At 39.1% G+C, this 13,415-nt stretch overlaps 1 protein-coding gene and 2 long non-coding RNA genes across 3 annotated transcripts in view; 2 read left to right on the forward strand and 1 right to left on the reverse strand.

Moving 5' to 3' along the window:
- tmeff2a (transmembrane protein with EGF-like and two follistatin-like domains 2a) overlaps positions 1–13,415 on the forward strand; it is a 119,160-nt gene that overhangs the window by 83,857 nt on the left and 21,888 nt on the right. The window contains exon 5 of the mRNA XM_032567616.1: positions 12,377–12,473. Coding sequence (XP_032423507.1) covers positions 12,377–12,473 — 97 coding nt within the window. The remainder of the gene's footprint in view (positions 1–12,376; positions 12,474–13,415) is intronic.
- Positions 166–2,331, reverse strand: LOC116723070 (uncharacterized). Its single transcript, XR_004339897.1, has 3 exons — positions 1,367–2,331; positions 1,159–1,271; positions 166–1,053 (listed from the first exon to the last, which is right to left on the reverse strand). It is a non-coding gene; the product is annotated as an uncharacterized LOC116723070 (long non-coding RNA).
- On the forward strand, positions 4,919–12,027 carry LOC116723068 (uncharacterized). Its single transcript, XR_004339896.1, has 3 exons — positions 4,919–4,929; positions 7,127–7,133; positions 11,524–12,027. It is a non-coding gene; the product is annotated as an uncharacterized LOC116723068 (long non-coding RNA).

Raw genomic sequence — 13,415 nt, forward strand, 5'->3', positions numbered from 1 at the left:
ATTTTAAAAGTTTTTTGTCTTCAGATTTTATAATAATTTAAAATAATTTTTCTAATATATTTTTATATTAATCTTTTATTATATTGCATAACTTCCTATTTTAGATTTTTTAAATTTTATCTTAGATTATTATCATCTATTTATTTACTTTTTAATAGTCTCATATATGTTTCGCTTCCTTCAGATTTCTTTAAAAAATTTCTTCAAATTCTTTTTATAATTGATATTTTTAATATTATTGCATTTTATTTTATTTCTTCCTCTTTAAAATTTGTTATGTAGAGTAAAATCGTATAAAATTATCAGCAGCTTAAGCAGAACATGAAGGTCTGATCAGTTGGGCTGCAGGTTGCCAGGTCAGCCAGGGGTCAGATTACATCCTGGATTATAAACCATCAGATTATAAACCATGGTAGCGACGCTGTGGGTTCAGTCGGAGCCTTCGGTGGGTCTGATGTTCTGTCGCTGTGGCGCTCTCACAGGCAGGGAGCCCACTGCGCTCTGGATGCCATCATTACTTATATCTCAGTCATTATTGTTGCGCGCCTGATTCATTTTGTCGTTTGCGTCAGCCGTCGGCTCACATGTTGCGGCTCGGCTTCTCGCCGTCGGCCTGCCGGCTGATAAATGACTTTGTGAAAAGCGATCCGGCCTCCTGCAGGAAAAAAGAAGAATAGAAATTGAATCCCGGCCTCTGCTGGCAGCCTCATCTGTCATCTTTTCAATATTGATGTCCATTATGTTTATGGATCGTTTGGCTGTCGTCTCGTCTCCGGCCCCGTTCGGCCACTGGGGGGCGGCGTTGATAGCTGCGTTTTGATCGATGGCCGTCGTGGTTTAATTGTCAGCGCCGTCCGGTCGTAATGGAGCTCGCCGCGCGGCGGACAGATTACATCTCGGATGAGTCAGAGTTCAGCGCGCCGGACGCTGCGGGACGGATTCTGGGCCATTATCAGTGCCGCGGCTCGTGTTCATCACTTCCTGTATCGCCTTTCATGGATCACATGTCCTTTTACTGGAACCCAGCGGCGGCTCCGGCTAGATTTATCACACCTGCCAGGAGGAATAACTCAGTTTGCTCCTGGAACTATATTTATGCCCAATAATTTATTAGCCACACATGACCAAAAGTAGTGCATTTAAACAACAGCGGAGCACCTTCAGGAAGGGCGCCGAGGTGTTCCTGCGACTGCGTCCCCCTCGTTCATCATCGGCCTCAGCGGCCCGCCGTCCACCACTTCCTGTGTGTCGAATTGGAGCTTCTGGACGGGCTAACGTAGGGAAACAAGCAGAACAAATGAGTGAAAGCTGCAGAACCACGTGGGGTTTGGGCGGCAGCGTCGCCGCACCTCGTCTCATCTCTCACCGCGCCGCTCCGCCGCTCCCCTGCGTGTTTGCAGCCAAGGTCGGAGCGGTCCTGCTCTGTTTTCCAGCCGTGTGTGGGCTTCATTCATCATCCGGGTGCTAGCGTGCCCTAAATCTCTCCACCGTGTGCGTGAGGGTGTGTTTGTGCGTTTGCTTTTGTCTTAAACTCTGTGATTTCACAGATGTGCCCCACTGTACGATACGAGTTATTATGCTGGGAGAATAATGGCTTTAAAGGAGAGAAAGGTTACAGTCAAGTTTATTTGTAGAGCAACATTTCAGCAACAAAGTGCTTTACATCGTAAAATCATCATACAGTCACCAACTGTTAGTAATACTAACCAGATTTTTAAAAAAAGGTTCAGATCTAGAATTTCTTTTTCAAGAGGAACCTGGCAACAATCAAACATTTTGACAAATTACGTCATCAAAAATGTCAATATTCCACTTGCTATAGATCAGATCAGCTGTAACCAGGTGGGGTTTTAGCCTTAGTTTAAATTAACTCAGTGTTTCAGCTGTTTTACAGTTTTCAGGAAGTTTGCTCCAGATTTGCTTATACAGCAGCAGATCTTTAATGTGTTTTTTTTCTAATCCGTTCAGTGATTTATAAACTAACAGAAATATTTTAAAGTCAATTCTCTGAATTAGAGGGAACCTATTGAACTAAATATATATTTTGCATATTTTTTATTCTTCCATTTGTGTTTCTGATGCTTCTAAAAACGGCAAAAGTGCTTAAAAATAACCACCCTGACATTTTGTGGTAATAAATTAATATTTTCCCAAATCCTCCTAATTAAGTCGCGTTTCACCGTTACCTAGCAACCACAGCAGAACTCCAGCACGTTTGGTTTTACTGCTGTTTGTGCTGTAAAAAGTGTTTTGTTCATAATAATAATAGTAATAAGAATAGTAATGATCTTTACTGTTTTTGACGTTATTGAATTTGCTGTTGACTTACCATCCAGAAACCACTTGCTGCATTCCTGTTGGTTGTGCAGGAGGCTCTAATAATGCTTTTCAAAGAGGTAGGGCTGTATAATTGTGCATCTGTTTGCAGCCATTTTGGCAGTGAGTGTAAACGTTGAGTTGAGGGCGTGGCCACCAGCAGCTTATTTGGATTTAAAGTGACAGGACACGCTAAAACAGCTAAAATTTCATGATTTTGTATAAAAAATGTAGTGAACATGTTCTGTATGGGCCGTAGATTTATCCTAAGCTGTTCAGGGAAGCATAATGGGCCACTGTTAGCAAATAAGAGGCAGACTCAGCCATGTGTGGTCAGCCGGAGGCGGTTTTTGGCAGCTGGTGCAGCCTTGGGCCGGTTTCAGTGGATCTATATCAGCTTGGTACATCTGGACACCGCAATCCGTCCATTCTCCTCCGCCGTCAGGTTGCCTAGGGACGGAGAAATCTGGAACAGATTGAGACGGAGCTGCTTGTTTTTAAGTCATTACAGCCACGCCAGCGCTCCCACCACAATCTGTTCTGCTGGGATGGCTTTTTAAGGCTGCACAGCCTCCGCCCCCCCTCCCTATATATCGGCAGGTAAACACTCGCCAAGATGTCATGGGAGTTTTTTCAGCATCCATAAAACAGTGACAGGTGAATCATCCCTGCAGCAGCAGCAGCAGCATCTCCCATCTCAGCCGTGAAACTCGGTTGTTCGTTCGGAGAAGTCATTACGGCCGCCTCACTCCCCCCCTCCGGTCCTGACAGGTTCTGATGAACACCTTCTTCAGGAAAATTGTTGTTTGGGTTCGCTTTAAGGTTCTGGAATCTGAAGAAAATCTTCAGCATCTTTTAAATTTTCCTCATTTTCAACTCATGCATCACAAAACAGATCAGACTGGGTGGATCCGCTGCAGCTTTTTATTTGTTATACGAATATTGAGATATGAGCAACAATAATAAAGCCACCAGCAAAACAAAACGATAGTATTAGCATAGTATTTAGTGGAAGCTAATACACTAAAACAGCAAAGTATTTAGTGGAATCTAATGCACTCCAACCATACTTCAAACATACTTTTTATAATTGTCGTAGTTTTGTCTGTTTTGTTTTTTACCGTTTGTACTGATTGTATTTATTGACAAAATGTGTATAGTTTGGTCATTTTAACCTTGTTTTGTATAACCTTTCTCTGTTTTTAGCTGGATACTCATATTATAGCTAAAAATAATAAGCAATTTGTTTACTCATTAACAAAGATGAAAAATATCATTTTGGCTAATTCTGCTGCATTTACAGTCATGCTAATATTTATAGTTCCTACCAAATAGATAAAAAAACATCATATTTCAAACCCACAACATCTGTTGTTGTTTACACAACATCTGTTGTTGTTTACACACATGCTACAACACAGCATGTCGCCCTTAACAGGGTTGACTCTTTACAACAGACCGTTCTCTCATAGTTTCAGTTGAGTTTTACTAATTGTTGCTGATTTGGGCTAATTTGATCACAGTAGAGCTTCGGTCAGAAAACTTCAGTAGGTTTTACCGCATCACTTCAAAATAAGAGCATGAGTATTAACGGCTAGCTACTGGAAGAATTATTAACAATCGCCTAAAAAAATATTCAAAACAAATGTTGAACAAAAGTTTGCAAAACAGCCAAGTACGTTAATTTTTGACTGAGTGTGCTAAACATTTTCAAAGCTAGCTAAACAAAAATTAGCTTCACTATTAGTGGATGCTAAATGCTAAATTGCTAACTTCAGAACAAACTAATACCTTGTTCTCTACTGTCTGTTTTCTTTTGCTCCTGTTTGTTTCTTGTTGTAAATAAACTATTGGGGGAAAATCGCAGTTTCTCAGTGATTACTGCTTCCTGTAGGATCCTCCAGGCGTTCAGCTCCGTTTTCTAACATCTATCCGTCCAAACTCAATCTGCTCCTGCTTCTGTTTACTTTCATTTTATGGAGTTTTTATGCAGCAGAAATTAAAAAAGAGTTTTTTACTCCTTGATTTCCTCCATTCACGTTCTGAATTTGGTGTCGAGACCTCTGAGCGATCCGGCTGAATAAAGCTTACAGTGGATGATTCAAGCAGAGTAAAAATACTGCTTATCCTCAGGCTCTATGACTGCATACTTTTATAGATGGAACCAAAATTAGACAGGACTGGAGGAAATGTGTTAGTCAAGGTCAATGAGAGACTTTGCAGTCGCAGAAATACACGGAGAAAGTCGCTTTTAGATTCTATAAACGCGTTTCCAAGAAACTTCACTGTTATGCTAACTTTTTATCTCTGTTACATAACAGGCTTTGCGCTTCATAAAGTCCATTTTATTTTCAAAATTTAATTTATTTCCACATTTTTTGTTTTTATTTTTCTGAATTACATTTTTTTTCTCCGTTTTACCCATTTCTATTAATCCAAAAGTATGTAATTTAGATGTAAATGAAATGTAATAAATCAATAGCTAGATACATTTTTACTGTTATTCTGCTTCATAAATATAAAATACTGCTGGTTTTACAAGGTATTAAAAACTGTTTCCCTCTCAGTTTTTTAAATAACTCAAACATTATTTCGAAAACTACAAATGTAGTTGTTTTTTGTTTGTTGTTTTTTTTATCAAAATAAAATCTCCCTTTAAAGCTGCTTTAGAGTTGAACATTTAATGGATAATAATAATCCAATGAATTGCATAATAAATTAAAATCAGGTTGATCATTTCCAGTCGCTTACTTGTTTGTTTTTGTCGCGTAAAGAGAAGAATCCTGACTTTTTAATGTAATTAAAAACCAAAAGATGCTGCAAATATTTGACACTTTGGCAACTTGACACTTTTTTTTCTTTTCATAAAAATCCTAACGTTTAATTCTTCCCACTCTTCCAGTCTGATTAAAAATAATGATTAATTATTTTGAAGGACGAGGTTGTTTGCAGACTTTGTAATTCATTTTATCTGTATATGTATTTTGGATATTTAAAATGTTTTTCAGTTCCAATTTTAAATGTTTGTTAGAAATTAACACAATAGTTCCCACTAGTCTGAGCTACATTAGCTAAGCTAATTTGCTATCACTGATATTTATCTTAGTATTGCATGGAGTTGGGTGGAGTACTCAGAAATTGTGACTGAGTAATAGTTGTAATATTCTCACATTGTTTATATATTAGAGCTCTAGCTAGTTCTAAGCTTGCGTCTTGTTTATTGTTGTCATAGCAACCACCTACCAAGATGGCTGTCAGTTACAAAGTTCACAGAAGTGACGTCACAAAAGAACTTTGTATTTGTTGATCTTTGAGTGTTGGTACTTGTGCTATTACACAATTTTTATGATTTTAGTCAACAATGGTCTCAAAACGACAATGTTATTGTTTATCGCAATAATTTCTGGGACATTTAGTTGCCCAGTAAAATTTGTGCCAAACGTCTAACTCCAGTTAGGAGGATTAAAGATGTTCTACCTCAGTTTCTTAGCGCATATCTCCCTCATCTCATCTGCCCTCTTCCTCACACTTCCTCTCTAATCTCTTCTCATCACGTTAGTCAAGCCGAAGTGTCCGTTAGCCGCATCGGAGAAGCGCTTTAAAACGAAACGATAGAAAACGAGGAGACGGCTCGGGTCCGACCGTCGGATCGATGCGGGGTGATGTAGCAGCCGGCGGGGGGGCAGATCATTTCCGCCATTACCCGGCCGCATCTCCTGATCCCGGGATTAGCAGACACAGAAACAGGGGAGAGCGTCAGGGGTGGAGGAGAAGCAAACACTGCTGTCCCCAGCCTGCAGAGCTGAGAGAGTTTAGTTACTGTCACATTTTATTAGGAAAAAATAAAACAGTGTAGATAAAAGAACGAAGGAGAAACCAGGAGGGGAGAGTTTAAAAAAGTGACTGTTAATATAAAAAAAAAAACTAAATAAATACAGAATGTTAGAAAAAATAAATAATGAAATAATATATGTGAAAATTAAAATAAATAAAATAAAAATTAATAATAGTGAAAATGTTAAATTAACACTGTTGAAAATTATAAATAATGTATGTTTCTCTTTGAATGCAGTATTTGATGCATTAATTACTTTATCATTTATCTATATATTTATTACCAGTTTTGGCATGGTCAGTCCTCCGTACCGCCGCTCTTCTTCTCTTGTTTGCGGTGTGGGAGAGCTCACACACTCGCCTTCATCCAGAGCGGACCATGACAGAGAATAGAAAAGGCAGAGAGGCGTGTGAAGAGCAGAAAAAGTGTCGAAGTCAGAGGAAGCAGGTTCAAACCTGCCTGGACACTAAATTAGTTCAATTTTAAAAGGAAGTACTTTATTTTTTTTAATATAATATCAATATTTTATCATGAAAACTCTTTGAGTTCTAAAGTCCCGACCTGATTCCTGGATCTCGATCTGCTGCCTTTGATTAAACGTGTTTACAGCTTATAAACAAAAGAAAGAGCTTTTAATGGCTCAATCTATTTGTTTGGTGCAATAAACTGCTCTAATTCTAACAAGAAAGCCTAATGAGGTCATTTTCTAAACAATCTCAGCTTAAACTCAACCAGCTTAATTACTTGTCCATGCCTCAGCAAATAAAGTGCTTTTCTTTGCCTGCTGGAATAAATAAAATGAACATAAGGAGCAACAGGACGACATAAAGTTAGAGCTTAGAAACAGTTGGAATAACAAGCAACATAACCAGTTTTTTTTACTCCATTAAATTTGTCTGGAATTTTCTAGAACTCTAGAAAATATAAGATTATCAAGTTAAGGCATAAACTCTTCATCATAGCTACTGATAGGAGTAAAAATGTGTGTTTTTTTTATCTATTTCAAATAACTTATTGATATTTTTTGTAATATCAATATTTTTTTAAGTTTCTCTGCAGGTTGAATTTAGCACTTTAGCATTCACTACTGCTAAACACAGTGTTGGTGTAGCATTTTAGCATTAGCTAAAATTTACTACTGCTTTGCTGTGATGTCAATAAATCAAATACTAAGGTTATGATTAGGTGAACAAAGACAAAAACAATATGTGTAAATCACTTCAGCATTAGCTACGGCTAAATGGAGTATTGGTGGCAGCATTAGTTTTTGCTAAATACTGGTGTAGCGCTTCAGTTTTAGCAGAGCTAATGTTTATGATTAGCGCTTTAGGTTTAGTGCAGTTAACGTTTTAGTTAGCAGAGTCTACCGCTGATGGTATTAATTTATATAGTTAGGTATGGAAAAGAGAACCACCTGTAGTTTACCTTAAAGTTATCTTGGATAATTCAGACAGTCACTGGTAGCCAGAACCTAAAAATATCCGGGAATAACAAACTGCTCCTAGTTCAGCAGAACAGGTCGGGTTCAGGGGAACCTAGAAACTGTCAGCAGAACCACCGTTCAACCCGCCACTTCCACCCACGTCCCCACAGCAGCTGCCACCTGCTTGGGTCTGAAATGTCGTGGGAGACTCTTGAAACGGTGAAAGATCAGCATAGATTATAGACCATGGCTTATGTAAGGTGCAGGCAGACACTGCCTGGTACGACATCACAGGAAGAAATGCTGGAAAATAGAAATAAAAAGCTGTTTTCAGGTGCTTTATACACCGCTGAGGCACTTTCTACAGCCTGTAAAATTATAGGAGTCATCTGTTTTTGTTCTTTTATGAATATTGAGAAGTTGACTTTGCACAACTTCTCTATTTTCTCCCTGAGCTCCAGACTCATGTAGCAGATTGTCTTTCTAGTAATCTCCTCCCTCCGTCTGCTTAGCTTACCGTTTCAGAGCAGTGGACTTTGGATGGACCCCTCCATGCAAGAGCTTCCTTGTCTTAATTTAAGAGGTTGAATATTTTTTGGCCTGGATATTACACCAAGAGAGTCTTGATGGCCTGGATTTTATTTTTCCCATTTGGTATTTCAGGATTTGCCTCATTCTGTAGATTCTTGGTCCTGGCTGATTTCCTTGTTAAGGAAAATCTGCAACGTTGTCTTCTGGTGGATAAACATCATCTTACTTCTCTTGGACAGCGTCCTCTCACTCCCCTCTCTGTCCGTCTAATATCAGTTAAATACAACCTGAGTTGATACAGAATTACTTTTTAAAATTATGATTTAACAAAAACAAGTGACCAAACCACAACAGGAAACTTTTAAATGTTCCAATTTAGCCACTTTAGAGGGTTTTCCATTGTTTCAGATCAGACCACAGCACCTTTATCTGCGCCATGTAGGGATGGACACACTGCTAATCTGCTAATAGCAGAGCTCATTTTTGGTTTAGCATTTAGCTTTCTTGCTAACTTTGGAAACTTTTAGCACTGTTAGCTTCTGCTAAATTAATTTTTCTGAATAAAGTTCTGATTTATTTGGTGGTTTTGCAAACTTTAATTTGAATAAAGTTCAACATGATCCAAGTTGACGTTCTGGCCACCAATCGTCAATTTGCCAAGTAGTTAGATACTTATATTCATGCTCTTATTTTGAAGAAGGTGAAGACAGCAGTTCTGTTTCCTCTCCTCACTTTCTCACAGTGTTAAATAAATAGATGCTAAAATTCACCTATACTAATTGTTTTGAGAGCCTGGTTGTGTTTTTGTGGGTATCATCATGGTTGAATTTAGCTGAACAGAATGTTGCTATAGCGATTAGATTTGAGTTTAACTAATGTTTATGATTAGTGCTCTAGGGTTAGGGTGACTAACTTTTAGTTTGATCTGCTAATCGCTGGTTCTAGGTTTATAAGGTCACTCTACCTCCTTAATTTTCTTTTTTCTGAGCCAATCAGAAGTTGACTTGCAGCTGTTGTTTTGGTACACAACCCAAGCATGCTTCAGCTTAAGGTCACAAAATGGTGGCAGAATGATTAGTACAATTAAACTAGTCCAGGTCATAACAGTACCACCTCATTATCTCACTGCTGCTAAATGCTGCTAGTTTATACCAGACGTAACAAAATAAAAACCTTCCAAAATCTTTCACTTTTGTCTCAACAGAATATTTTTGTTAAATGTGATTTTTGGCCTTCCAGTTATATCCAGTATCTATTTTTTATTGAATCCTGAACCGTGACCTTAAAGCTGCAATATGTAACATTTAATATTAAATATTACATATTTATTGAAACTGTCACCATGTTGTGAGATAATCTGTGGAAAAAATTGAGCTTCTTTTCCCAGTGCAAACTAGAATCAACCAATCAGAACCAAGAGGCGGGTCTTAACGCTGTTAATAACCCTCCGTGTGGCTCTCTGCTACGCTACAGCTAGCATAGCTGTAACTAGTCAACTAAGACTAGTTAGCATAGCCATTGATGATACAAGGTAAACATTTTTCCTGTAGCAGTAATTTGTTTCTCTGCCATTAGCACATTTAGCAGCAAGTACATGAGATTGATTGATGGTGCTAAGCCCCGCCTCCTGGCTCTGATTGGTTATTTTTGATCGGGAGTGGATTAACAGATTATTTGTCACATACCAGACAGTTTTAACACATACGCAGAAAACATATTTTGGATGAGTTGTAATCAGTAATTTTGGTTAAGTAGCCACTCCAGAGAAGGTAAAATCTACTTCCTGTTGTCAGAGAGGTTGTAGTTGGATGATTTCTTGAGTAACCCTGACTGAATACGGTAAAATTAACCCAAAAGCTTAGAAATCAGTGTTTTCAGAAAACATGTATTTTTTTTCCTGTGAACTGAGAGGATTTGGCATTCATGCTCCACTGGTCGCCCTCGGCTTCACACCCGGTCATCTTGGCGGTTCTGTGACCCGAAAGGTGAAGCTGTGAATACTGAACGTAAACCTTTCTGCATGACTGCAGGCGTCCGGCTCTCAGAGGACGCTCTGCCTCGGCATCATGGCAGACAGAAAAAACAGAGTTCAAAATCAGCTAATCAGTCTACGACTCGATGGCAACAAAGTCGCTCATCTCACTCATAGAAGAAAGTAAACTCTCCTGACTTTGACTTTAAAATCAGACTGAACTCAACCCGGTGAGCAGAAAACAAGGTTACGCCGCGCTAATGGCGCTCTTTCAGTCCAGCGCGTCACAAGGGATCACAAAAAATAACAACCGTTTCGGGGGGGAGAATGAAAGATGTGACACGGGGGAGCGCTGCGAGGTGGCGCTGGTTAGACAGATTAAAGATATGACACGAGGAAATGATGCCAACTTCCACCTCTTCCTCTCGTCCTTCCATGTTGCTCTCCTGGGTCCCAGTGAGTCAAAAATAGAGCTTGTTTAATAGAGAAGAGGAGAGGACTCCGCTGCGGAGGGAGAATGCAATTTGAGATTGGCCAGATTGCTTTTATTCCTCCTTTTCTTCTCCCCGTCGGCCACTCAGGAGGGGCGACGCGCGCCGCCGGGGCCCCTAAGCCGCAATAAGCCCGACGGCCGCCGCCGCACTCGCAGCGCGATGAAATAAAAGAGGGACTCGGGGAAGATCAGCTGGGATTTGAGAGTGATAGATGAGAGTCAGGTGAGGAGGAGGAGAGATGAAGGAGATGCTTCAGGTGGGATGTGACTGGATGTAAATGCAACAAACCACTGAAAGGTGGGAATCATTGTTGGTAGAAACTAAAGCGTCTAAATAGGAACATTTCAGTTCTGTTTGTAGGTAGGCCTGTCACAATAAATCAATTAATTAATCTCATGATCAATTAAGACAAGCTCAATAACTTCCATTTACATGATTTATCATTTTGCTGTTTTCTCTCTATCAAAACTGGTCCTGTTTTTTTAAGGTCAGTTTTGTTTACAGACTTTATGATTCATTTTATTCAGGGATGCACTGATTGCAGTTTTCTGGCCGATCGCCGATTACCAATCTCTAAAAGTCTGGTCTGCCAATTAAGATTTTGGGACCAGTAAGTCGGTGCACCCCTAACTTTATTTGTGGTTTCTTATGTTTATGTATTTTTGTATATTTAGAATATCTTCCTGTTGCAGTGTTAAATGTTCATTAAAACATAAAGTTTGATCATTGACGATGTGTTCTTGCGTTATAGTGCCATGATTATCATTATATTTGTGGAAAATGGTCTCAAAATAACAATATTATCGTTTATCTCATTAATTTCTAACTTGAGATTTAGGTCAGGCGGCGTGAAGAATAGAGCAACGCAGGGTTATTACATTAAAAGATTTGTTGAAAATAAATGTTTTAACTTGACCTCGAAGTTGATTATTTTATTTTATTTGATAAATAGAATTCAAATTTGTCCCGTAGATGCAGATGGAGAGTTTTAATTTGTAATCAGGGTAAAAATTGTTACCAATATAATTGTCTTACACAGGAAAATGTAAAGTAGAACAAAAGTATTAATGCTTTTATAACCAAGTTTTAACAAAAGTTCAAACTTGGAGAGACTTTTACTGAAAAGGCAACTTTGCTGCACCTAAATCAACTTTTGTTTTTCGTTAAACTTGGCTAAATATAGCAAACATTTACAAGCCAAATTCTGTCCTTACTGAAAATAAATTTAATAAAAAAACCTGAAAACTAGAATTCTTTCTTTTAATTCGGCAAACATGCTAAATCTACTGCAGCGTATTTGGGCCAAAAAAAAGAAGTAAATTCCTGCCAAAAAACTCAGAAATTGAGCGTAATCTCATAACTTTTCTAGAAAAGAAACAAGGAAATTCGATAGTATAAAAGTCAAATTTTTAGATTAATATCAGAAATTAGTATTATAAAAGCAAACTTGTAAGTTTTCTTTTGAAAATTTTACTAGAACATTTCTGAGATTAATCAAAGTTTTTGAGTTTTTGGCAGAAATTTGCTCCTTTTTTTCTATCTATTTACGACGGGTTTTAATACACCGTCGTAAAAATCAGTCATGTTTTGGATCAACAATAAATATCAGGAGAATTTTGGCCCACATGGAAAAAGGTTTGTACACCCTGTATTAAATTAAATTAAATGTCCTTTTACTGCCAAGTTCCTCTGGAGCCGGGTCTGGTTTAACCAAGCGACCTTGCCACTCACAATATGGCGGACATGTTTCTCGCAGCGGCCTGTCTGGTGGAAACCGTCACACACGCTCTTGTTTTGTGTTTCAGGAGGTGAAGGTTCAGCCGAGACCGGCCAGAAGGAGACGTCCACCTGCGACATCTGCCAGTTCGGAGCGGAGTGCGACGTGGACGCCGAGGACGTTTGGTCAGTCCGAACTCTTCCTCTTCCAAACCACCCGACCCGGCTTCTGACTCTTTTCAAAAACACGTACCATCAAATCAGTCCAAATATAGCCGTTCGCCTCAAAGAACTGGAAGCGTCGCTCCTCTGTCTCCTGCACAGAGCCGCCGCTGAACACCCACCCAGGGTTTTTATTGCATGGCTGACCATTTCATTTAACCTCAATTACCAGAGCAGGGCCGGGAGAGAAAGGAGATTTTCGCTTATGCTGGAAATCCAATTACTCTCCTTACAGGACTTGGCAATGTCAGAGCAAAAAAAAAAAAAAAAATGTCTTGGACTCGCACAGGAGAAACTAGTTCAGTGATGAAATAACATTTGTTGAAGGTTTAACCATTTCCTGCAGGTTCTCCAGCCTTGTTGTTGTGTAAGAAACTATTGGAATCAGCAAAGAAATCCCAGCTGGAAATTAGGAGCGCCCTGAGAGTATGACTCCATCAAACGGCTTGATGTAATGGAGAGATAATGTACCCCAGTGTGCAATAACCATAATGCCAAGGAATGGCTTCATGATGCGTTTTGAGCCTCGTTGCTAATACTAAACAGCCACACTCCTCCCGATGCCACCCGCTTTTGCAAATGCTCCGTAACACGCCTCTAAAACCCAGAAATTGATTTAATGGCACTTTCCGAATTCCCGGCGGGGGAATTTACCCAATCACTGCAGGACGGAGCTGACGGTTTGCGCACATGAAACTGAAACAGCGAAGAAAATGGAGCCTCAATCTTACCTGAAATGAAGACATTTACACATAGGAGAGCAAGTCAATAGCATTTAGAAAATTGAATTTGACATAAATATTATAACAGACATTAATATTTCAGCGTCTCCTCATGTAAAAGTGAAACTACGAGTGTTTAATCTTTAAAAGCCCCAAGGTGTGTTGATGGGAAGGTTTGTGGTGG

Source organism: Xiphophorus hellerii, chromosome 7 (assembly GCF_003331165.1).
Source record: "Xiphophorus hellerii strain 12219 chromosome 7, Xiphophorus_hellerii-4.1, whole genome shotgun sequence".
Lineage (NCBI taxonomy): Eukaryota > Metazoa > Chordata > Actinopteri > Cyprinodontiformes > Poeciliidae > Xiphophorus > Xiphophorus hellerii.